General features: G+C 40.3%; 1 protein-coding gene across 1 annotated transcript in view; it reads left to right on the forward strand.

Moving 5' to 3' along the window:
- Nucleotides 1–27,528, forward strand: part of LOC140236574 (sushi, von Willebrand factor type A, EGF and pentraxin domain-containing protein 1-like) — a 69,177-nt gene that overhangs the window by 12,169 nt on the left and 29,480 nt on the right. Inside the window, exons 2-7 of the mRNA XM_072316500.1 lie at nt 17,798–18,053; nt 22,600–22,776; nt 23,419–23,583; nt 24,679–24,852; nt 26,077–26,256; nt 27,019–27,216. Coding sequence (XP_072172601.1) covers nt 17,798–18,053; nt 22,600–22,776; nt 23,419–23,583; nt 24,679–24,852; nt 26,077–26,256; nt 27,019–27,216 — 1,150 coding nt within the window. The remainder of the gene's footprint in view (nt 1–17,797; nt 18,054–22,599; nt 22,777–23,418; nt 23,584–24,678; nt 24,853–26,076; nt 26,257–27,018; nt 27,217–27,528) is intronic.

Below are 27,528 nucleotides of genomic sequence, written 5' to 3' on the forward strand. Positions count from 1 at the left end.
CAAAGGACTGGTGCACAGGTAACAAATATTCGGACGATTACAATACAAGTTTATATGCTGAAAATCCTTTCTATAGACAGCCCTATGGCACCAATACCGACGAATCACTCTTGAAGCATATGGAAAGCTGTTTGGTTGTTATTTTCAGTTCGAGGTGAGGACACCTTAGAATAAGATTAGGAATAGCGACCCATATTTGATTTTCGGATTAATCAATCTTCGGAATAACTAACCTTATTCCATTTCGGATCAACGAACCTTCGGAATAACGCCACAATGTTCGGGTCAACGAACCCTATTTCATTTTGGAATTAACGAACATCTAGGGATAGGAAATGTGTGTGTTTCGGAAAAAAACGAACATAAAAAGACCCTCTTTAACCTGTTGTGTTAACAATTTTCTGCCACTGTTGTTTATTACCAATGTATCCATGGACCTACGTAGGTCCATGATGTATCTAACCATTGACAATGAAATCTGCAACATGTGTGTATGTGTGTGTGTGTGTGTGTGTGTGCGTGTGTGTGTTGAGTGTGTGCGTGCGCGCGCACGTGAATGAAATGTTCTTGAATGAGAGGGTATATTTTGAAGACAAACGTGAAATGAAGAAACCTCTCTGAAAATCAGGTGAAGCTGACAAACACATTATCAGAAAATCAAGACTTCTAATTATGAATGATATCCCATGGGCATCCTAAATAAAGAGAAGCCGCCAAAATCAGGTGGGTATTGAGACTTCACCTTTGATATCACTTATTCAATCTTTTCACGAATGTATCGTGCCTCTTACCATTCTTCACAAACTTGATGAGTGAGTGCACGTCCTCGTAGTAATATGATATTGATTGAAATACAAGTCATTTTATATTCGAAATAGAAAGCGCTTCTCAATTGACGTCACAATGTTATGTCAGCACGATTGTGACGAAAAGGTCATATGACAACGCATCCTGCAGTATATCCACATTCAAATGGCCATGATGGGTTCATTGCGTTGCAGATTTTATTCAATAGTCTGTTTAGTTTAGCGCAATATTACGCAATTTAGCCCCTGGGCTACTAACGAGGTATGATAGGAATAAATAAACCTTTCTAAACCTTTTTATATTGATTCGTATAATACAGTACATAGAACGGTGGGTTTCAGAATCTGCATGGTGTCCAAGATCGAATTGTGTAATTCCACTTTACTTTGATATATTAAGGATGTGTTTATTGCGTTTTTTGTCATGATAATTGTGTTTTGGATAGACCTATGCACTTACATTCTTTGTTGAACATGAAGACGAAGAAATGAAATGAAATGAAATGAAATGAAATGAAACCAAACCTTGCTCGGATCAAGAGGTGGACTTCTTATTCCTTCGTCATATTTCTACAAAAGTTCTCGGCGAACAGTAACACCACTCTATAAGAAAGTAATCAGGGAAATGGCGGTGAGAACCAACAATGTCGATGGCAATAAATTACCGCCCAGGTAGTGGAAAAATAAATACCGGCTGCGTATGAATTCGAACTCGAGCGACCTTTAATTCGTTCACCTGTGTGACACAGGTAGAACAAGATACATTTTCTCGCTTCATTGTTTCAGCGGGTCGACTGCTCGAAACAGGTGTCGTAAGAATGCCTTGTTTACGTTCCCGCTTTGCTATGGTGAGAATGCCTTGTTTATGTTTCCGCTTTACCCACATCAGCACTCTGTTACATTTTTTGTGTGTTCACTGTGTTTTCCACATACCATACGTGTCATTGTCTATTTATGACACTTCATCTACAATATTGAATCGTCATGAGAATGTAGTGTAACCACTTGTGAGAGTATCCCTTCAAAGTTATTTCAAGGGTAACTTGTTATCCATTTGGGCATTTTAGAAAATCTCTGGATCATCTGTGAAAGAAAAAAGTGCTTACCAATAGCTTTCTTCACCAGTGTGTTCTTAAAGGTGTCTACTAACACCTCTGAATTAGTTTCAACCCAAATCCTTGTGGAAAATTCTGGGGAGCCAATCAAAGTTGGGCACCCTGAGGGGGGCGGGGCAAAAATGGAAAAACAATTTTTTTTCCCAACATAGCCGTGTGAGATGTCTAACTAGGGGTTTCTGGGGGTGCTGAATCGATTCCAATCATTAATTTTGAGTAAAAACCTACTATTTGACCGTAAAATAGGCCGTGCCTCCTTTTTGCCCCCGCACCGAAATACGTAAATATTGGTATTTTTATACGTATGTCATTGGGTTTATATAGTGGGTTTTAAGGGTGCACTGAAAACATTTATGTGCGATGGGAAGTAGTCGTTCCCATTTGTCTTATATCCATCAATATATAGAGTGACGTCATGGATCACTCCAAAATCTTCGAATGATCCCTGAGGTCACTCCAAAATGAGTGAAAATGAACATTTTCACCCGAAATTCACTCCAATTTCACTCTAAATTCACTCTCTTTTGTATTCACTCCCTCAAGAGTGAAAATTTTCACTCGATTTTTTTAGAGAGTTGGTCACCGAGCTTCCATCCGTACTCCAAGGCATCCAATGATGGAGTCTGCAACTTTAGCCAATCTCTGGTTTGGATATAAGCTCGTAGAGAGTGCTGCGCTGCAGCTTCTGTTGTCGGGGGCAGTTTATCAGGTTTGATGCTCCCAGCTGTAGCCCGCTTGCTGAAGATGTCAAATGTCAAGTCTCCCAAGTCTTTGGGTGGTTTTCCATGGAACATGAGCTTAAATAATTCACAGCCGGCTTAAATGATATCATCTTTCTTGGCTCGGATGTCCAGAAACACATCCATGGCCCTTTCCTCTTTGTCAGTCTTGCAGAGCTTGTTTTTCAAAGTTGATTTGCTGAACTCAGAAATCGCTGACACTGTATCGCAGCCGGAGAAGCTGTGCAAGAAGATCAAATACTTCCGGTATCTCTCTGAGAGGGCCTTCCCTATCTTTGCGATATCATAAGATGTTTCTTTGGCTGTTGTGAGGAAGATGGGGTGGTCTGCAGCATGATGAATAAGCAAAACCATGATGTCGGTGTCCTCAACGCCCACCTCAACAGGAGAATATTTTGCCTCATCTAGAGCTGCACGGACTATAGCAGTGTCTGCATCATCGTTGCATTTGCTGTGCACTGATCCCATTTCTACTGAATGTCTCAGCAAGCAGCAGAATGAGCTGGACCTTGTTGCTCTTGTTTCGAGGAAATTTTCTCTTGGAACGTGGCTTTGGATGTCTGGGCGAATCAAAATGTCGCAGCATGCATTCTTTGTTCGTCTCAGGTGATTATGGTCCTTAGTGGAGCTGCCGTATCCATCAAAGACCACAGTGATTTTGAGAAACTGGCTCCCCATGGACTTCACAAACTGGAGGTAGCTCTCGACAATGCCGTTCCAGGTGAGGTTAGCCTCCCACTTGAAGTTGTGCAGGAGCCACCCACCACCAATCGCCAGACTCGTGCATGGGGGTTTGTTCAACGGGTTCCACAAATGCCTTCAGAAATCTTGCAAGGGCAGCCTTGTCTGGCTTTCGCAACTTCTGGTCTTTGTCAAAAAGAGACATTGGTGTTGGCGTCAACTCAAATCGCAGAGCTTCTTTGGTTTTGACTTCACGCTCACTGATGATGATTAGACGGTTGAAGAGCTTGAGTGAGTCAATAACCAGCTTCTTTCCATTGACTTTGGGTTCACTTCTGAGGCTCTCTAATGACCTCACCTTGTGCTTAGTTTCCATTGAATCCAGGACCGTTCGCCCATTCATCTTGGCCTGCATGGCTATGCCAACCTCATCTACCTGATCAACATTGACTGGGTCCTCTGGAGTGCTTCTGAATCCTGTTGAAAAGGATACTTGGGTCTTCTTGTTCCGTGTTGCATGGAAGGGGGTTGACCTCCTCCAACCATCCGACAATGGCGTTGACAGCATCTTCGTCATTCTTCATTTGGGCTCTTGTGACGTCTGTGTGGTCAGGTACCCGACGCTTGTTCATACCTTGTTCAAGTTCCTGGTGAATGCATAAGGAGTGGTTTATAGCGTCTGAACCCAACACCTGTGAGCAGATTCATTCCAGAAGCGTCCTCTGTTTAGACCGCCTGAGGACTTGGCCTAATGCATAAGTGTGGTTTCTATCGTGATGTCAGTCCATATACCTGACCACTCGTGGTCTGAGAACCTGACTGCATGGTTTCTATACTCAGTGAATTTGGTAAGCTCTTACCAAATTCACTGTATCCTTTTCAAAAGTATCCATTTCAACAGGATTCAGCAGCACTCCAGAGGACCCAGTCCATGCTGATCAGGCAGAGGAGGTTGGCAGAGCCATGTAGGCCAAGATGAATGGACGAACGATTCTGGATTCAATGGAAACTAAGCACAAGGTGAAGTCATTAGAGAGCCTCAGCAGTGGACCCAAAGTCAATGGAAATAATCTGGTTATTGACTCACTCAAGCTCTTCAACCGTCTAATCATCATTAGTGAGCGTGAAGTCAAGACCAAAGAAGCTCTGCGATTTGAGTTGACGCCAACACCAATGTCTCTATTTGACAAAGACCAGAAGTTGCGAAAGCCAGACAAGGCTGCCCTTGCAAGATTTCTGAAGGTATTTGTGGAACCCGTTGAATAAACCCCCTGCACGAGTCTGGTGATTGATGGCGGGTGGCTCTTGCACAACGTCAAGTTGGAGGCTAACCTCACCTGGAACGGCATTGCCGAGAGCTACCTCCAGTTTGTGAAGTCCATGGGGAGCCAGTTTCTCCAAATCGCTGTGGTCTTTGATGGCTACGGCAGCTCCACTAAGGACCATGATCACCTGAGACGAACAAAGAATGCATGCTGCGACATTTTGATTCGCCCAGACATCAAAAGCCTCGTTCCAAGAGAAAAGTTTCCCGACAACAAGGGCAACAAGGCCCAGCTCATTCTGCTGATTGCTGAGACATTCAGAAGAAATGGGATCAGAGTACAGCAATGTCACTATGATGCAGACACTGCTACAGTCCGGGCAGATCTAGATGAGGCAAAATATTCTCCTGTTGAGGTGAGGGATGAGAACACCGACATCATGATTTTGCTGATTCATCATGCTGCAGACCACCCCATCTTCCTCACAATTGCCAAAGAAACATCTTATGATATCGCAAAGATCAGGGAGGCCCTCCCAGAGAGATAGGCCCTACCAGAAGTATTGGATCTTCTTGCACAGCTTCTCCGGCTACGATACAGTGTCAGCGATTTCTGAGTTCAGCAAATCAACTTCTGACAAGGCGGAAAGGGCCATGGATGTGTTTCTGGACATCCGAGCCAAGAAAGATGATATCATTAAAGCCGGCTGTAAATTATTTAAGCTCAATGTTCCATGGAAAAACACCCAAAGACTTGGGAGACTTGACATTTGAAATCTTCAGCAAGCGGGCTGCTGCTGGGAGCATCAAACCTGAGAAACTGTCCCGACAACAGAAGCTGCAGCGCAGCATTCTCTACGAGCTTATCTCCAAACCAGAGATTGGCTAAAGTTGCAAACTCCATCACTGGATGTCTTGGAATGCGGATGGAAGCTCGGTGACCAATGTTACCCACCGGTCCCTTCAATAGACCCCATCACACCCGACTATCTTCTGAAGTTTGTCAGCTGCAACTTTGAGGGGGACTGTAGCACACTTAGGTGCTGTAGTAAAAAGCAAGGAGTCAAGTGTATTTCTGCTTGCGGCAAATGTCATGGTAACTCTTGCCAGAACATCAACCAAACAGCTGATGAGAGCAGTGAGGGAGATGTCGGGGAGTAGGGTAAAGTACCAAGGCTTTAATATTGAGATACATTTCTGTTGGATTATAATGGGGCATAATGGAAGTAAGAGAAGTGGGAACGACTACTTCCAATTGCACACTTCATGTTGCAGTGTTTTGGACACTGTTTTTAGAGTGGGTATAGCTCAAATTTAATGATAGAACTCAATTCAGCATTCCAAAAAACTCACTATATAAACCCCACTGAGATACGTATAAAATACCAATAATACATGATTTGGCGGGTGCAAAAGTAGGCGTGGCCTATTTTAATAGTCAGGTAGTAGTTTTTTACTCAAAACTAATGTTTCGAATCCATTCAGCACTCCCAGAAACCCCTAATTAGACATCTCACACGCTAATACTGGAAAAAAATAATTTCCCATTGTTTGACCCCCCCCCCCTCTTTGTTGCCTAGGTTTAACTGGCTCCCCGGTTTTGTTTTGTTTTTTTTCCACAAGGATGTTAGTTCGAACTAATTGAGAATCAAACATTTAATACGTATGTACAGCAGTAATAGGATTATATTTGGTGTAGCTAAGACAAATGGGAACTTCTTCCCATCGCACACAAATGTTTTCAGTGCACCCAAAAAACCCACTAAACCCAATGATATACGTATAAAAATACCAATATTTACGTATTTCAGCGGGGGCAAAAAGGAGGCGTGGCCTATTTTACGGTCAGATAGTAATTTTTTTACTCAAAACTAATGGTTGGAATCGATGCAGCACCACCAGAAACCCCTAGTTAGACATCTCACACGCTTATATTGGGAAAAAATTATATTTCCATTTTTGCCCCGCCCCCCTCAGGGTGCCCAACTTTGATTGGCTCCCCAGAATTTTCCACAAGGATTTTGGTTAAAACTAATTGAGAGGTGTTAGTAGACACCTTAATGAACACACTGGTGTAGTCCACTTCCTGGACTGTATTCGTAGTGTGCCCGCGTGTGTACGGACGTACGTTGATGGTGTCTGTATGTACACTGTATTACACAATTCACCCCTCCTGAATACATTTTTTTTTCGGGAGTACCAATTGGCGGAGTGTCGCAATCAGCGGTTGGGCGCATTGGGTGGGTGCCGAGTGTGTGGGGACTGCGGATGATAAAAATCGTCCAGTATCTGGACTAACACTGGTGAAGAAAGCTATTGGTAAGCAATTTTTTTCACAGATGGTCCAGAGATTTTCTAAAATGTCCTAACTGCGGTGTCATGAACTGCAGACGAATTTAGGTGAAACCGGAGGTTCAAACAATGGAGGTCCAACTGGCTATGATGATCATTCAAACAGCTGTCAGTTTTCTATGGATGCATAAAAGAAATCCATAGGCATACATTGGTGCCTTTGACATTTGATGATTTGGATTCGATGCGGCCATCTTTCTGAGCAATGTGAAGATTCAATTTAACACTAACATACGGGTACATTTTTACTCTTTATATTTGAATTAGGAAATAAAATGAAACTTCACCCAATGATAACTCATTATAAACTTAAGTCAATCCCGTCCAGAAGTATTATGTGCAAAGATTCAAGTCGGAGCTGTATGTTGTGAAAGTACTGATGTACCGTCCTGGAAAACCAATTTTACCACTTTTCCGATTATTTCCAAAGCACGAAACTGATATGATTTAATCGTTAAGTAAAGTTTGATATGAATGATGATGTGCAAGATTAGAGTCCAGACATAATAATTATCATAGTCGAGTAATTTTGATCATTATTTCAGCAATATTTCTATTCGCGCATCACCTTACCATTATCTACCGCTCGACTTTTTAAAGTTAAGATGATGAAAAGTAATTACCACCATAAAGACATAATTATAGTCCTTTTATAGAGAGTAGCTGGTCATTTTGCAATGAGACATGAATCCATTGTCTCCCTATCTGTGGAACAGATCCAGTTTGGCACATGTGCCAAACTGAAGTTTGAATATTTGAAGTATGTATACTTCAAATATTTTAGAGTAGCGGCATCAAACATTGGATGAAAGGGAATTTAGGACTGTTGTGATTTGATCTCTTGAACCTCCTTTTGTGAAAGGGGAGGAGTATGTAAGTCCTGACATTGTACTGATTTAACGAATTTTAAAGAAAAAAATCGATTTGCGTCATAAAGCAAGCGTACGATGAGGGTGATGCAATGAAAAGCTCATGACTGGAAATTACGCATTAAACTTTGTTTCTTAGATTGTTTTTTACATGATAGTTTGTTACACAATCAAGTCGGTTTGTTTAATTAGAGTGAACTCAAATGAAATGTGGTTTTTTTTTTCGTCGAAATCAGACCTAAGACAAGATAGCTATGGAATTAAGGTGACTTGATCAGCCGCGGGAAGAAAAATACTGAAAGGGAAACGACGATATCCTTGATGTTAAAATGTGGGTAATTGAGAGCAGTCTTTCGTTTTGTAACGAAAGGTCCAGGACGAACTCGCGCCAAAAGTTTTTGCTGTTCATTATAAAATCTCGATGGCAGGTAAGGACAGCTGAAATTAAAGCGGGACCTCTGTTGTTTCCTCCCGCAGTCCTCCCCGCTTTTCCGACCGGAAGCCCGGTGTCATGAGTGCTGTAGCGAGGGTGCTGCAAAATGTGTCGGTCGCCATGGAAACGAATGGGATCCGCAGTTATAGTGGGCGGCTCGTAAAATTCCGATTTGTGGAGCGAATTTCGGAAGTTGTGATGAGCTGTGGTGGCGGTGATTGGATGTTTGGAGGCGGGAATTCTATGCGTTTTGTCAATGTCAATTAATCAACAGAAGAGAGAGAGAGCGAGAAAAACAGAAGTAGATACAGACAGACAGGCATTCAGAGAGAAAAAAAAAAGGATCACACACGGAATCGCGGAGGAAATAAAAGTGAGCATGGTTACTCAGATACAGGATTCATCCAATTTCTGCTTTTTCCACTTTGGTGAAGCATAAATTTGCCAGTTTCCTTCCATTGTTTCAACTCAATTCATTCAGTGGAGGGGAGGGTTGGACTTTTTATCTTCGATGCGACGTGTTGCGTTATCCATTTTGATAATTGTATAGAGTTCCAGAGTTAACTAATTCGAATTCTCGTGAGGCTTCCAGAAATATTTGAGTAGAGCTTGAGTAGAACTTACCATGACGTGTTCAAATTATACTTTTGTTTTAGATTATCCAAGCTTTGGAATTGTAAAGAGAAAGTCATTTTATGAACTAAGTACTTATTTAATGAATATCAACACTTTTTGTAAATGCGACTTTCTACAGACTTTGATGATATAAATATTGCTGTTGACAAATTATTGTTAGACATGAATGAAATCAAGATAAAAAATAATAATAACAAGATTAAATGATGAAAATGGAGTTAAAAGAGCCTAAGGTCAGTATTTGCGTAATCTCTTAGCCCATCTATGTAAAGAGGCATGCGATATGTCCATGTTGACCTAAATATTTAGGCCTGTACGATAATTTGCTGGCCATTAACCAATGGTTATTGACCGCCAATGGAGGGAGGGGTGGGGTAGTTATTTTGGCAATCCAGTCGTCTCTCGTAATTACTGCTTGTAATGAAATCGTGTCTATCGTTTTTTTCCATAAATGCGAAATCGCGGAAGTATAATGTCTTCACCCATTCACGCACATTGCATTTTGTCATGTTGTTGCTTAAGAAAGTGTTCGTTATGGTTTCACAAAACACAAGTACGTGCAATGCTCGTATTATCATTATCATTATTGTTATTGTCCCCGCCGAACGAGTTCGAGCAGGGGACTATGAAACGGGCTCCGTAAGTGTGTGTGTCCGTGTGTCCGTATGTCCGTCCGTGCGTCCGTGCGTCCGTGTGTCCGTCCGTGCGTCCGTCCGTGCGTCCGTGTGTGATCAAAATGTTCAAAATGCTACTCCTTCGCCATTTCTAACCCGATTTTGATTCTGTTTGCTTTATATGATAGCACTACATGGGAGCTTTGAAACTTCTATAAAGAATTTCAGTTGTGACCTTTGACCTTGACCTTTGACCTATATTGTACATTTTGCTTCAAAATGCTACTCCTTCGCCATTTCTAACCCGATTTTGATTCCGTTTGCTTTATATGATGGCACTAGGTGAGGGCTTCAAAACTTCTACACAGAATTTTGACCTTTGACTTCTTTGACCTTTGACCTTGATTTTTTGCCTATATTGTACATTGGCTACAAAATGCTACTCCTTCGCCATTTCTAACCCGATTTCGATTCCGTTTGCTTTATATGATGGCACTAGGTGAGGGCTTCAAAACTTCTACACAGAATTTTGACCTTTGACTTCTTTGACCTCTGACCTTGATTTTTTACCTAAATTGTACATTTTGCTACAAAATGCTACTCCTTCGCCATTTGTAACCCGATTTCAATTCCGTTTGCTTTAAGTGATGGCACTTGGTGAGGGCTTCAAAACTTCTACACAGAATTTTGACCTTTGACTTCTTTGACCTCTGACCTTGATTTTTGACCTGTATTGTACATTTTGCTATTAAATGCTACTCCTTCGCCATTTCTAACCCGATTTCGATTCCGTTTGCTTTATGTGATGGCACTAGGTGAGGGCTTCAAAACTTCTACACAGAATTTTGTCCTTTGACTTCTTTGACCTTTGACCTTGATTTTTTACCTATATTGTACATTGGCTACAAAATGCTACTCCTTCGCCATTTCTAACCCGATTTCGATTCCGTTTGCTTTATGTGATGGCACTAGGTGAGGGCTTCAAAACTTCTACATAGAATTTTGACCTTTGACTTCTTTGACCTTTGACCTTGATCTTTTTACCTATATTGTACATTTTGCTACTAAATGCTACTTCCGGCGGGGACATATATTACGCACCGCGTAATTTCTACTTTTCCTTGTTATTATTATTATTATTATCATTATTATTATTATTATTATCATCATTATCATTATTATTATTATTATCATTATTATTATTATTATTGTTATTATTATCATTATTATTATTATTATCATTATTATTATTATCATTATTATTATTATTATTATTATTATTATTATTATTATCGTTATTATTATTATTATTATTATTATTATCATTATTCATATTTATTATTTGATCATATATCAAAGGAAATACCTTGAGAGAAAATGCATCATAATCGAAAAAAGTATAATCGGAAAACACGGAATATATGCAATTTACGTGAGCAGTGTCGCCCCAGAATTATAATGTATATGCACATATAGATTATGTGTGCTTGTCTTTGTACATGTTGCAATAAAATAGACCGTTTCTGTATTGTATTCATATTTCATGTATGGTTTGTTCACAAAAATTGCCCTTAACAAGCTTGCCGGAGGCTTGCCCTACCTAGCAACAACTGAGTGAATTCCTGCCTGTGAAACTTAATGGGAGGAAAAAGGTAAATTAAATACTTCCTTGTTATAGGCTTGTGAAAGGAAACATCCATAAATTGAAATAAGTTACAGAAACGGTCTGTTTTAACACCTTTATAGGTTGCTCTGCTTCGAAACTGTATCGCACCCCTGCCTCCCCGAGACACCCACAATGCTTTGCGAGCGCGAGAGCTGCAACCCCTATAAACCGCAAGAAGCGGATTACGTAACGGGTACTGATGATACGATGATTATTCATCGATACATCTGCCGTCTCGACGGCTTTACGAGGTCACGACGTTATTCTCCAAAATGTTCATATCCTCATTCTTTCACGAAACCCTATATATAGAAATGAGAAAAGAGTCAGAATGTTTGTGAGTGCTGTCATCGATTCCAGCCGTAACTATATGTTATGTTATATAAAAACAATCTTATCACTTTTGATTTATGATTTGCCCGCCTCTTCTCTTTCTTTGAAATCTCCACATTGTTTCGAGCATTTTGCCTCACAACTTCATATAGCTTCAGAAAACTTCATAGCTGCGTGAGATGTTATACTACGCCCCCAAATACAAACGTATAGTCGTCAGACCTTCAAAACAGAACAGAGAAACAACCAGAGTATCACTTGGAACTAAAAGACGACGTAAGAAATGGACTGATGAATATAGTCAATTGACTATGACATCTAAAGAAACGTTTTGATGGTGTTTTTTTTCAAGGACAATATACAAACCGATGTGCGACTGATTGCTATCTCTACCTTACGACCTTGCGACCTTGTGCAATTTTCACTAACGTATTAGATCAGGAAGTGTATTCCAAGTCATGCGTATACATTATCCATATTGTAAAATTTGTGTTCGTTTTAAATCTGTGGACCGTCATGAAGAAGAAGAGAGAGAAACAAAATCATTAAAAAACATTCCCAATCCTGGAACAGGTTCACCTGCGGATCTGAACAGACTGAAGTAAATGAATACCAGGTCCTTCGATTTGAGTGTCCAAGAAATACAAGTACCAAACGTGAGTCGAAAAAGTTAGATGCCTTGATGTCGGCCCGTAGTTGTGCTCGAGTAATTTTATTTCCTTTGTTTGTTTGTTTGTTTGTTTGTTTGTTTGTTTGTTTGTTTTTTTTTTTTGGGGGGGGGGGTAAACTCTGTACGGAGGACATCATTACGACCATAATTATTATTGTGACATTATGTCAAGGTAAACGTGTACGCGAAATGATGTCCATTGTTGAAAAACAGGGTTCTGCTCTATGACGAGTAGTCATTTTTATATACGACATATAGCTATCATTCGAGACAATTATGAGACAATGGAGCAAAATGCCAAAAACTTGTTTGTTCGTCTTTCCAGAAATTACAAAGTTCACTTGAACTTGAAACGAAAATACATGAATGCAGACTCTTGCATGGCTAGCAAAGTGATTTCGTGGCCTTATACGCATACTACGGTCATTTCGTTCCAATAAGAGGTGTCAGGGGTGCACACAATGCAGACAGGCGCAGATATATCGCCTGTAGTGTATTCTTGATATGTCACAATCCGGAGTGTATACTAGTAACTGTGGTACCCGATGTGCACTTCCGACTGATCGCTCCACTTCCCCTGTCTGTGTATATTCAGTTTATATATCCAGTTCGACCATTTCCATGCACATTGGAATGATGGTGCCATCAGTGATTCCAGTTTTGGATTATATACCACTCTGAGATAACACAGGGGCAGTTAACCCCGACGATGAGAAAAGTTATCATTGAATTCAAGCAGAAATGATAGTGGGTGAGAAGATACCAGTTCGTGATTCTATGAGGTGAATTACAATGATCATTGAAAGTCATTGAACCTCTTATTATATAGATCGTCGAAAGTAGAGTTGAAAAAAGGGGGTATGTTTTGTTCTTCTCTAAAAGTGAAGGCCATTGTTAAGTTTTTTCTGTCACGGGACCCGGAAACATATATTGACGTTCATCGGACTATATAATATTGTTTTTAGGTATCTATCTAACTGTATATATCTTATGTCTTTCTCCCTCTCTGTCTCCGTATCTATCTGTCTGTCTGTCTGTCGGTCTCTTTCTCTATCTCTCTACCTATTTTACATCTTATTTACACATTATACACATAAATCACATCATGTCCATTTTCGCTGATCTCTTGTATTATTGGGAAGAACACGCTATTACTTCTTGCGTTATAACGAAGCAAAAAAAAAAATGACGAAATTTTTCTTCATTCATTCACTCATTCATTTCATTCATTTATTTCTCTCTTTTTTTTTAACATCCAGCACGGGTGTAAATAATGAAGATATTTATAGAAAATGAAAGTAATAGTGAGTGTACGATCAATCTCCCTTTCGTGTCAAATGCCTGTGAACACACAATTACGCAATCAAAGCGATTACATAGAGATTATCCCTAGTTTCGCCTTCTAAAGGTCTCACACCTGCGAGTGATTCTTCATAATGATTAGGTACCTATGTAATAGACCCATTCGTTCAAATGGGGTTCCTTATAGTTGGTTATCATCTACTGGCACATTGGCTTTTTTTACCTTATAGAGAGCCTAGAATTGCCGATGAAAGGAGAAGGGCTCTGTACAAATTCCTTTCAGGGTCAAGCCTCCGAGGAAAACTGTACAAAGCGTATGTGCTCTTCGGGTTTGCTTTGTTTGTTTGTTTGTTTGTTTGTTTGTTTGTTTGTTGGTTGGTTGGATTTTTTTTTTTTTTTTTTTTTTGTCCGACAGCGACGACCAGGACTATGTTGTACTGGCATGACTCTCCATAACATGTTCCCAATACCCGCCTAAAAATGTATGGGGATAGAGCCTTCTCTTCTGTTGCGCCACGTCTGTGGAACTCTCTACCAGTCCAGCTTCGAAATTGCAACAGCCTCAATACCTTCAAGTCTGAACTGAAGACCTATATTTTCCAGCAACTTTGTGAATGATGTGTGACAATTTGTGGGAGCCGGGCGCCTTTGATTGTTTCTACAGATAAATGGCGCTATGTAAATGCTGTTTCATCATCATCATCATCATCATCATCATCATCATCATCATCAGCATTGTTGTTTTTCAGTCTATACTGCGTGAGAAGAGAAAAAAAAACTTAATGTATTTCGGCGTCATGGAAGAAAACACATTTCGAACGTCTTGGTCTGGATTGGTTGTTTGCTTGTTTGTTTGTTTGTTTGTTTGTTTGTTTGTTTGTTTGTTTGTTTGTTTGTTTGTTTGTTTGTTTGTTTGTTCATTTCCATCTGAGAGATGGCTGGATACGGTCTTGGGGTCCAGTTGGATGTGAGGTGGGACCACTTCACCGGGTAAAACACCCCGCTCTTCGCGATGAATGAATGAAGCGGGATCTTTTACGTGCATGAGTTGTTACTCTCTCATACACGGGACCTCCATTTTATGTCCTATCCGAGGGACATGTGAAGAAATTCAATTTTTTTCGATTATTACGTACTGTAGATGTCATAATACTGGCATCTGTGATATTCTGCGATTGTAATTCGTACCCAACACGAAGATGTGACAAAAATGAGGTAAATATTCCCTGTTTCTTTATGAGCTGTCTTCATGGAATCTGATTAGTTGTTGCTGTTTTCATTGTTTCTCAATTAGGGTGTGCTTTTTATCTACCTGTAGTTTCAACATTGTTTCTGTTTCTATACATAATTTTATATCTAAGATTCTTCACTGTGTCCTGTTTTTGTTTTTGTTTTTTTGTTTTTTTGGGGGGAGGCGTATATCCCCTTTCCTCTCACAACATTACGTTTGTTTTCTTCAAAGGTGCTTGGCATTCGGGAAAAAATAATTCAGCTACTGCGCACATTATTTTGAATTATAGGGAATTCTAACTGGGCGAAAATGGATGAACCTGACAGCACTATAGTTGGCGATTGCACTTCAATAGCTTTATGGCATCAGTGAACCTTTGAACTGCCATCAAATTGGCAATAAAGATCGAACATGACCCCTGATTCATGGCGATCGTATCTCATTCGCACAGAATGACAAACGTTCCTAGCTACACATGGTGATCATGTCTTAAATAATGGGTATTCGTGATGAGGATTCCTGGAAAACTGCATTCAGCATCCAAAGAACACACACTGCTTTAATGTGTCCAGATGTCAAGAGGGCTCACCTGCAACCGTTGCGACATTTTGAAGTGAAGCGGATGGAGCGAGATTTTTATGACGTCGTTAAAATGTCAGTTCCCTCCAGAGAGCAGGTCCTTCGTGACAACAATCGTGGTTTGCCAAATCGCGATGTGTTTCTGTAACGCTTTTCACAAATGAAAAAAATATTTTAATATCATATCAGCATGATCAGAGAGACGCAAGCTTATCAAGATAGTGATCTTAAGTTTTCCAGATCACTAATTCCCCTCCATCCTATAAGTAAGAAGAATGTGTACATTCTTTTTTTCTTATAGCGGAAGCAGCACGTGCCCGTTTCTTTTTTTCATTTCCGTCCTTCCTCCTCCTCTTATCACGTGCAAGTCAGCCACCTGTCTGTATGTTTAAAGGGGACGGCTAGTAACTGATCAGTGGGAATCTGTGGGAATGCTGGGGGATGATTGTTCCAATCCTCGTGGGATTCATTTAAGAGTACATTATATATCTATTGTTGTTTTGAAATTGTTTGCCTCATAATGGTCTCACATTCAAGTAATGTGCAGTTCAATGTTTCCAGGTTAGCATGCTTGTACAGTGACGGGGCGATCGGTAACGGGTCGTTAACGATCGCCCCGTCACTGTGCAAGCAAGCTAACCTGGAAACATTAAACTGCATATTACCTGAATATAAGACCATTCTGAAGCAAATAAGTTTCACACAACAATATTCACGTATAATGTACTCTTAAATGAATCCCATAAGGATTGGAACAATCATCCCCCAGCATTCCCACATAACTAGCCATCCCCTTTAATGTGTCCCTTCGCTCGTTACTCATCATCTTTGCATGGACCGATTGCGATGTTATCCAATGAAAATGTGCATTTTGTGTACAAAGCGATGATACAGAAACCTGGAAAGCAAATGCGATAATTATTACTCAAATCTGATAAGAATTTTCTCATCTTCACTTTTTCTATGTCAGGTTTCACTGTCTTTGCTGCGTCGCTCACACTAGCATAATATATTCTAACATCTTGATTAAGGTTTCTGTGATTAATTTGTTCATCTCGGCCCTTTGATTTCGTTTGAGGCTTCCAGGAATTGAAGAGAACTATAATTTATAATTTCGAAAAGCTCAGTCAAATAGATAATACATTGGGCATGAAATGATACGATATACATCCTTATGTATCGGCAAGTGCATCTGTATAGATTGTGTCTACAGTACATTGTGTTTTTGTTAATGTCTCGTTCGCTATTCATATATTCATTTGTTCTGCCGGTAGCAGGAATGAATCAGAGCGTGTCATTAACTTGTTTATTGGGGATATTATCTCGATAGCTGGAAGATAATACAGCAGGCACTGCATGAGCTGCGAGCTCCATGGTTTCATTCGGGTCCCATCGCGGTGCATGCACATTATATCATACTTAGGGCGACTGGATTCCTGGCCATGTATTGGATCTTCTTGACTATATCCCCCTTGTAGCTTTCAATAAGTGTGATACATTGAAAGCTCATACTACTCGATCTGCATGATTTAAGACGAAGTGAATACAAAGTACTACAACAGGCACTTTCAGACTGCGATTGAACTTCGGGACGGACAGCAGCACACCACCTGTGCTCAACTCGCAGGTTTATCAGGTTCATACGACAGTGGGACAATGAGCTTTGTGAATGATTTATCGAATGCCTCCTCATCTTCTATAGGCCATGTAGGCCCTTGGATGTTATTTTGTCGGATTTGGTAATATTCAACCATATATCTATGTCAGGACTGCACGATGAAACTCCACTGGATTGCTCTGCTGAAGGAGCAATGACCTTGTATAATGTAGACGCACATCATCCCACAACTTTCCCTTTATTATGTAGGCCTACACAAATAATTAATTTTTACTCGAAAATTTTGTCTTTTAAAATGGTAAAATATAAAATAATTTCTGGCTAAATTAAGAAATTCTTTCAAAAATTCTTTGCCCATGTAAGTGTTATGTATATTATTCTGTATTACTTTATATGGAAATATAATTATTTGAAATTTGAATTTGAATGTGAATTAAATAGTTTCAAAGTATAATGGTCAGTCAAGGAGTTGAGACTGGAGCATAATTACATTTGAACAAAAGAAAATGTAAAGATTTGATTATTATGTGCAAACTATATGGCAAATTGTGAAGTATCATTTACATTTGCATATCGACTGTTCAAGAACTGTTATTGGTTTTATGTTTTTTAATCAGCGAAACTTCACAATATAACTTCCCTAATTTCTATGCGATTTTGATAAAATTTATAGTGTAATGCTTGTGAAATCCATTTCTTTTCAGGCCAACTTTTAACGACGTGGAATCCCCCTTTAACGAGCTTATACTTGACATAATTAGTTCAATATCACTCTTGCTGTTTCGGAGAGGATGGTTTTGATTTCAAAAAACTTCCATGACAACATGAGGTCATGACGCAAACTGTATTACGAAGTGTCTCATGAGCTTTCTATTCCACTTCTGTCAGAAAGTGCTGGAAGCGGCTCGCCCCAACTCGACCAAATCCGTGTTCCTCCTGACGGACGGGTTGTCGAACGGACCCAACCCAGTCCCCGTGGCCGAGTTGCTGAAGGACGATGGCGTGGAGGTCTTCACCTTCGGGATTCGGGACGGCTACATTCCCGAGCTCCTCCAGATGGCGTCGGATAGGAAAGACGAACACTGCTACATCCTGGACAGCTTCGCGGAGTTCGAGGCGCTCGCTAGGCGAGCACTTCATGAAGGTATAAGGCCTTTAATTATTATACAAAAATTAGGCCTAATATAAAGACAAATCAGCCTTATAGGACATTAGTATATCACTCATAACTCAAGGCACCTCAGTTTGGAACAGTAATGCCCGGCGATCGATAGCCCAGGGTACATTATTATGTTTGGACTGTTTTGAAGGTACCACGCGTGAGGGTAAAAGAATGATGATGTGTGTTATTTGTTTTATAAGTTGATGAAACCTATCCTTGCCGTCGAAAGAATTGGAATTATACATGTATAGACGTTTTAAAACCATTTTTGTGAGTTAATAAATGATATGAAATATTTCCCGGTCACCATCGCGACGCCAGTGCTAAATGAGCGATCATTAATAATTTATGACCTGTCAAAAACAAAATTGCGTGTTAGGCAAAATTAATGCCTGTATCGACCAATGAGGAGTTGATCTAATCTTAATATATCACAAGGTGATACGCCTACGTGCTAAACAGATACGCAATAAGGGGATGCACTAGATAAAAGATTAAAACAAATGAATATCAGAGAGGCCGACAGAATGATAGATATCGATAGAGACAGAGATAGATAGATAGATAGATAGATAAAGATAGAGAGAGATAGATAGAGATAGACAGAGATAGATTTATAGATAGATAGATATTGTAGATAGATAGATAGATAGATAGATAGAGGGAGGGAGATAAACACATCAGACAGAAAGATGGGCAGGCAAGCAGACAAGCAGACAGGCAGGTATAACGCATGCAGGCAGGCCGCGAATGTTATTATAGATACGGCAGATAAGGCACGATTTCTCTCCGATGAAAACGAGACGCAAATAGCCCTCAACATAACCACGAGTCTCCATCGAGAGATTTGATCGATACCAAAGAGACGTAACTTTACGTCCAACAAAACTTTACCCTCGGGTGATGGTGCTGTGCAACGCACACTCATATCACTTTTGATATTCGAAGTCAGCGCTTTTGATCTGTCGTTTCTTTTGTTTTCAATTCAATTCAATTCAAATATATTTGTTCATTACTCATTAAGAATCAGTGGCGTAACTACGGGGGGGGGGGCATGGGGGGGGGGCACGTGCCCCCCCCCCCCCAATCCGCTGGTAAAAAAAAAGAAAAAAAAGAAAAAAAAAACTACCAAAATGGTAATTCAAGGGTTAGTAAACTGATTTTGAAATCGACATGAAAGGATGATCAAGAAAAAGATATTTTTCTAAGATTTCTTTTAACCATATAACTAAAGAGGTATTATAGTGAAACATTGCTCAAAAAGCCCGGAGACGACAAAAGATTGTGATTCAGCGTGATTCCTGGTTGGCATTTTGAATGTAAGCAGGATGTGCGCAGTGTACTCAGAACATCGGAATGGCAAAAAGAGTCGCTGCAATGTTACGCAATGTGATGTTTGATAGGTTGTGCGCATTTGCTATCAAAGCTTGATCATTGATTTTGCAGTGTTGCTTTACATACTAGTCTATATTAAAATGCCTTGCATTGCCAATAATAAGACTTGACCTTGGCTATTTCCTAACTTTTCTATCTATATGAAACACACACACTCACAAACGCAAACAAATTAGGGGATGCTCTATATAAAGTGCAGATTTTGGACATCCTTCTCCCGCTTGGTCACTTCGACGCTCCCTCGCTGGTCATACTCCCCCAATCATGAACATAAACCAACACCCTTGACTACCAGTGGCGGATCCAGGGGGCGCACCGGGTGCCCCCTCCCTCCAAAGCGAAAAAAAAAAAATATATACATGTAGCTACAAACGGCAGTTTTGGTACTGTAAAATGTCAAAATTTTCAAGCTCGCTCGCTTCGCTCGCTCGCATTTAATCGTTATGCCATTCTCCTGATGTTACTGCCAGCAATTGCCAGCAGTTGCGCCCGGTGCGCCCCTTCACCTTAATTTCCAAAGCGAAAAAATAAAGCTACAAACGGCAGTTTGGGGACTGTAAAATATCAAAATCGTCAAGCTCGCTCGCTTCGCTCGCTCGCATTTAATCGTTATGCAATTCTCCTGATGTTGCTGTCAGTAATTGCCAGCAGTTGCGCCCGGTGCACCCCTCCCCTTAATTTCCAAAGCGAAAAAATATAGCTACAAACGGCATTTTTGGGACTGTAAAAATGTCAAAAATTTCAAGCTCGCTCGCTCGCATTCAACCGTTATATGCCATTCTCCTGATGTTACTGCCAGTAATTGCCAGCAGTTGCGCCCGGTGCGCCCCCCCCCCCCCCCGAATTTCCAAAGCGAAAAATATAGATACAAACGGCAGTTTTGGGACTGTAGCGTAAAATTTTCAAGCTCGCTCGCTTCGCTCGCTCGCATTTGATCGTTATGCAATTCTCCTGATGTTGCTGTCAGTAATTGCCAGCAGTTGCGCCCGGTGCGCCCCTCCCCATAATTTCCAAAGCAAAAATATATAGCTACAAACGGCAGTTTTGGGATTGCAAAATGTCAAAATTTTCAAGCTCGCTCACTTCGCTCGCTCGCATTTAATCGTTATGCAATTCTCCTGATGTTGCTGTCAGTACTAGTAATTGCCAGCAGTTGCGCCCGGTGCGCCCCCTCCCAATAATTTCCAAAGCGAAAATATATAGTTACAAACGGCAGTTTGGGGACTGTAAAATGACAAAATTTTCAAGCTCGCTCGCTTCGCTCGCTCGCATTTAATCGTTACGCCATTCATGTTACTGCCAGCAACTGCCAGCAGTTGCGCCCAGTGCAACGCCCTTAATTTCAAAAGCAAATATATTATTATATATAGCTACAAACGGCAGTTTGGGGACTGTAAAATGTCAAAATTTTCAAGCTCGCTCGCTCCGCTCGCTCGCATTTATTTATACCGTTATGCAATTCTGATGTTGCTGCCATGAGGTGCCCCCCCAATGTCTTGACCCACGGTACGCCACTGTTAAGAATAATAGGCCTATACTAATTGGGAAGATAATCCTACCGAGGCTAAATTTCAAGGGGTGCCGCGAAGTGACCAGTGGCTAAAATTTTGAGGCCCACGCCAATCTCCCCATTGCCCCTTCACTTCATATAACATATACCTATCATCTATACTGAGCCAACTCTCACTACAGTAATAGTATATACAGTAGTAAGAGTGTATAATGAACTTGACGGAGAGGGTTGGGGGTGGGGGTGGTAGTAAAATGTGACAACGATATATCACGCCTAAAGAAATCGCAAAATCTCCACCTACTTTCTGTCTGGGCCTGTCCTTACAAATTACGACCTTGATGATGAGTTTATCCATCATGCTTCGTGGTTAAACGAAAGATCCTATATACACTTCGGATCTGTGGTTAAACTGGTTATAGTGATGGTACATACAAGCGTACATTGGCTTACCACTGCACCTGCAGATTGGGACCAAGTGGATCTTAAAACTTAAAGGGATCGTACAATTTCGGTTGAGACCTAACTTAAAGTGTCTAACATTTTTTGTTGAGGTAATGATAAACCTCTTATAAAGTATGAAAGAGCATACATTTCAAGAGGAATTCAGCGTTTCTTACGATGAAAATTGGTTTTGATATGCTGAGATATCAAAAAAAGAGCGATCCTAATAAAAAGTGGGACCCACCTTTTACGATATCGGTTTGTTTCACTTTGTTTTGGAGTGCATCAGCCATTCCAAAATCGATCTTCATCTTTAATAAACTTTGAATTCCTCTTAGAATGGTATCCTCTGTACTATTTCATAAGTGGTTTCTTGGGGTCTAGGGCAATTACCCCCTGGGCAATTTCCCCGCACCCTTCCCCTGGCCCTAATCCTTATCCTAATCCTGAACATAACCCTAACCCTAACCCAAACCCCTAACCCTAAACCTAACCCTAACCCTAATCTTTACTCTAACCTGACCACCAACCAGTATTTAGCCGGGGGTAAAATTGCCCTCTGGGGGTAAATACCCGGATACGGGTTTCTTGGTATCTTGCCAAAATTAAAAGCCCAATTCTCATCTCCACCAATACACTACACCTTAAGATTGACTGAAAATTATGGTATGCTGTGTGTGTCTTGAATGTTGCTCAAGTTTCCAATGAAAATGAAGATTTTGGACACTTTTTCATGTAGGCATTGATAATATAACAAAATAAATAATAAAGGAATTGTTCTGTAAATATTAGTGACAATTAGAAGTGGATGGTGAAAGGCTATTAAAATTGAACGGGGAAACCAGTGGCATGCCATAACTTTCTTCAATTTTAAGATCGACGTCGACGATGGTATATGTACGTACGTGTGCGATGTGAACAGGCGCTAGGCCAAGGAGGTTCTATATTATGCTCTGTGAATAGTGGTGACTGTGAATCTCGAAGATGACGTGCGACGTAGCTGGTAATCGCTCCGATATGCCGCAAGAGGAGCCTGAAATTCCTCTGAGGCTTGCAGCAGTCATTGGAAAACTTGTCATAATAATCCCGCCCATTAACTGTCATTTGATCATTGAAGAAGAAACATTTTCTGAGACACTCGAATTCCTGCACGTTCTCGTGGCTCTCTCTTTCCCCCAGACTTACGGGTCGGTGAGTTCATCGAGGAATCGCCGGAAAAGTGCGCCTCGCGCTGCCTCGGCGGGGCCTACTGCTGTGACCCTGCGGCAACATGCCGGTGCGGAACTCACACCGGGTCGTACGATTGCGTGTGCCCGGCAGGCTTTTACGGCAGCGGTCTCCGTGGGAGTTGTAGACGTAAGCTCAGATTTGTTTCATTTGTGTGTGCATTTCTCTTCTAATTCTTGTCATTTTCCCTCCCTCGTGAATTCTTGTCCTTTACTTTTGGAGTTTTGTTTTAATTGTGTTATTGCCTGTCATGAAATGCTGTAACAAATGATTCCTCACCAATCTCTTTTTTTCTTTTTTTTTTCTTTTTCAGTCCCCAGACACGAAGACAGTGTGTTCACAATCTTTTGTGAAATGTATGTCATTGTAGACGCCTGATTGATTGACACATGACAGGTGTCTGAACAATACGAATTAGCTCAGTTACCATCAACCAAAGTAACTAATGATTGAAAAAACCTCACAGCTTTTTAAAATCTCTCCCCCCCCCCCCCCTGCTGCTGATAGAAAAATCACTGTAGTATGAATATATGAAGTATATCTTGTCATTATTACTATACTCCCTTGAAAAAAAGAAAAGAAAAAAGGGGACAGTTTGAGTGGAATATGCTAAGAACCATCACCAGTTTATAACATCAAGTCTATTTGAGGAGGAAGTGGAAAACTTTAACCACACTTTTAATTAACTAAAAGTGTAAGTTAGTGTTTCGAAGGAGGGCAATCTTGCTAGTGATTGACATCAATGGCAATTGATGTGTTTTTCCCTTTAAGCCTGTCCGGTTGGGATGTACAAACACCAGGCCCTGCCCGGCGGTATCAGTACCTGTCTTCCATGCCCCGACCCGAACCAAGTGAGCCCCACCAACAGTACCTCGTCTTTCATGTGCGTCTGCAAGGAGGGCTACCGGTGGGACATCCCAACCTCAAGGTGCCAAGGTCAGTGGATGGAGTTGTACGGTCTCCAGTTTCAGTCTAATTCCTCTGTATAGTGTACCCATAAAGTGCCATTCACTCTTTGCCTGTTTGTTGCATTAGCACTTTTTTGGTTAGATTCCCCTTGAAACTTGGTTATAATAAAAGTCAGACAAATATTGTATGTACCCATGGCGTTTTATGACATACAAACCTGCATTAAATGTTATACCTTTACCTACTTTTACTGTAAAAATGGAAATTTTTGCATGGTACATTTCACACATCCAGAAACTAGTGCGAAAATAAAAGCATGTGAATATTTTTGCTTGGCATTATTATGTTCCAGTTAGTTGATATCTTGATTCCGCGGAATTAAAAACACACGAAACTCTTCTAGCCCAGCTGAGCACGAAAAATTAGTCGGGCAAAAATATCCACTTTTACAGTATTTAACAAGTCTGAAGTATAGTATGTCCACATCTAATCTAGATGAATGGAAACTTTTTTTTCTCTATTACATGTGCTGGAACTGAATGGTATCAATGGAGGAAATTCTTCCTATCACCTCTTCACTTGTGATTATAAAGTGTATGTGTGTTTTTGTAGGGATCAGATTTTATTCAAAAAGAAAATAAGCTCCAACATGCTGGTAAAGAATAATCAGTAGTTTGAGGGGCAAGAACACACTGTGAAAAGGGATGCATAATGTGTAAATAGGCTTACAGCATGTGTCTCTTTTCAACTTCTCTTGACAAGTAACAGCTTATTCAAATTGAATGAAATTCTTGTGCTGAGTTGTTTTTATTGCAACTTATCGACAAATTGCCCTACGTCAATATGAATAAGCACTGAATTAACACTGACTTATTTGGTGCATATTTACATCAATATAGGGCAATTTTTCAGTCAGTTGCAACAACTAACAGCTTTCATACAGTGTAAAACATAATATTGAATGCCCTGATATCAATTCATAAAACGTGGCAGAAGGATTAGGTAGTTATCATAAATGAGTAAACTTTGTGTATGAATGCCTTTCTTACATATGATTAGGAGATGGATTTTTTTTAGTTTTTTTTTTATTGGTGTTTTTTTTTTTTTTTAAACCATTTCCAGTGATCCAGTGTCCAGTGCTGACCCGTCCAGAGAATGGGGAGTTTGTGGAGTGCAGCAACGTGTTCCATGGGGCGTGTGCGGTGCGGTGTCACAGGGGCTATGAGCTGACAGGCAGCAGTATACGACTCTGCTTCGCCAACGGGTCCTGGTCAGGGGAAGAATTCCGATGCCGAGGTACGTTAACGACATTCCATCTCTCCACCCCCTTCTCTCAATCTTTCACTCTCTCTGTTGCTCTCTTTCTATCTGTGTTTCTCTCTCTGTTTCTCTGTTTTTGTCTGTCTGTCTTTCAGTTGACTACATTAACTTCACAGTCATCAGAATAAACAGACACTGAACTTCTCCCATAATTCTTCCTCTGGCCATCTCAATTCACTTCTTTACTTCAAAGACATCAGTTTCAGTCATCTCTTTCATTCTTGCATTTCAGTTTGCTCCTGTACACAGTCATGTCTTGTAACATACACATGTGTACCTACAGTATTTTCTCTGTGTATATATCTCTTTCCCTCTCAGGTTTGCTTGACTTTGCATTCAACCCCTGTTTGATTTTTGTTTCTCTCTATGATCTCTATCTCTTCCTTCTACTCTGATTATGCTTGGTTTTCTGATACCCAATCATCACTAATAAAAAAAAGAGCGTTTTCATTGTGAGGGATTTTAAAAACAGGTCCAACAATTTGTTGATTTCTAAAGACATCGGTATTAAAGGTATCATCATTATCAGAATACTTCACTGTATGCCATGTTCTCCATGGGTTTTGCAGACACACACACAAAGAAAGGCAAAATTTACACATGGCAGCTCAAAACTTACACATCATCTCATTGACAGGTCACATTGTTTCAGCAGGGATGTAGCAAAACATTCCAAATTATTGTTTGAAAGTATAACTGCCAGCCAATATAATTGGAAGCATTCAGAGCAAAAAAGCAGAACACTTTTTAAGCATTGCCAAAGTAAATGGAAGCATGAGCAGGTCAAATTCTAATTGGCTTTTCTGATGTTTGATCATCACTAATAAAAGAAGAGAATGTTTTAATTGTAAGGAATTTTGAAAACAGATAGATAGTACTGGACCCACTTGTCCAACAATACTGATCATATTCAAGCCTGAACACTAAGTAAATTTCATTCATTCATTCATTTATTTGTTCATTCAATCATTCATTAAATAAATTCATGAAGTAAGTTCATTCACATCATTATTTAGTAAATATCATGAACAAATATTTCTGCTTTACACCCTGTTTTACTGTGTGGCCATACTATGTTTGACATTGAGGATGATTTTGCATTTTCAAGCATGATATTCTTTGTATATTTTTACCTTTTGTTGAAATGAAGAAATGTAATGAAATGAAATCACTCTTCTTTTGCATTTTTGTCTGCAACAGTGAAGAAATGTGAAGAGTTCGTGGCACCCATGAATGGTTCGATGCAGTGCACCAGTGACAACTTTGCATTTGGGACGGTTTGCACATCTAGCTGCGATTCTGGCTTCAAACTTGTGGGGTCTCCTTCGCGACGATGCCTGCCCATTGCCCAGTGGGACGGACTTCCGGTCACATGTCGGCGTAAGTATGGACAATGTGATGGTCAGTCATTTGTCGGGCTAGAGTAATATGGCAACTGAAGAAATTTGAGCCATTTTGCAATTCATTCAGCTGGTTCTGTTCCGTAACCCATATTGGATAGAGAAAGAGTACAGAACAAGGTTAGGAAAATGCAAATGCAATGTTTTAGTGCATGATGTCATTTTATGAACATTGCATGCTGTTTTTGGAGCAAAGTCCATGACTATGGTTAGTTTTTCTCTCAGAACACATTTTTTTTTTTGCCCTTTAATTTCACATTATGCTTGTTTCAATTGATTGTTCAATTATTATGAAAGAATACTATTAAAACTTCAATAGATTACGCCACAGTGTATAACATACAAAATGATGAAAGTGTTCTCTTCCGCACACTTTGTCCAGTATTTTTCTTGAAACATTCATGTACTTGTGTATGTTATTGACACAAATATTAATACAGATTTTATCTACAAATTTCCTGATGCTATGCTGAGACTGTCAGTCAAGCCTAGCCTAACGTTTTATGATTATGTCTTGTTTACATTGTATTTTCTCTCATGTGCAATTTGATACTATGCACTACTTTTGTTTCAGTATGCTAGTAGTATGTCCTTGAGGGTTAATGGACACGTGAACATATGTCATTATTATTTTTGTGTTCATGTTTCTAGGAAACACTAAAAGAAGATGACCTGAATCTAAATCAAAATCACAAGATTAAGGGATGGCTGCCTGATATACCATTCATGTTCTTAATTTCAGCTATTCAGTGCCCGATGCTGTCAGCAATTCCATTCGGCAGTCTTCTGCCGTCGCGATGCAGTCGGACTCGTCAGGACTACGGCAGTGTGTGCAGGATACGCTGCAACCCGGGCTTCCAGCGCAGAGGCCCCAGGAAGAAGGAGTGCCTCGCTAATGGCAGCTGGAGCAACCAGTACGACCCCTCAGCTGTCTGTGAGGGTAAGACGTGGTGGCCATCTGTGTATTGAAAGCATGATGCGCCCAAATGGTGGATGCATGAGCTGAGACAAAAAGACACTAGTGCTGTCAATCTTTTTTGTTATGCCCAAATAGAAACTCCATTCTCCAGTGTATTTCTTTACATCAGGCAGTCTGATGCAGATTATATGCATGTATATCAAGTTTATCTGTTTCATGGCAAGGCAATGTTTCAACAAGAGCTAACTTACATTTCCGTTTAAAGCTTGCATTTATATACGAACGTTGATAAAGTCAATGAGCGTCTTGGTCAAGACCATGAGGTAAACCCTG

The sequence above is a fragment of the Diadema setosum genome, chromosome 13 (assembly GCF_964275005.1).
Source record: "Diadema setosum chromosome 13, eeDiaSeto1, whole genome shotgun sequence".
NCBI lineage: Eukaryota > Metazoa > Echinodermata > Echinoidea > Diadematoida > Diadematidae > Diadema > Diadema setosum.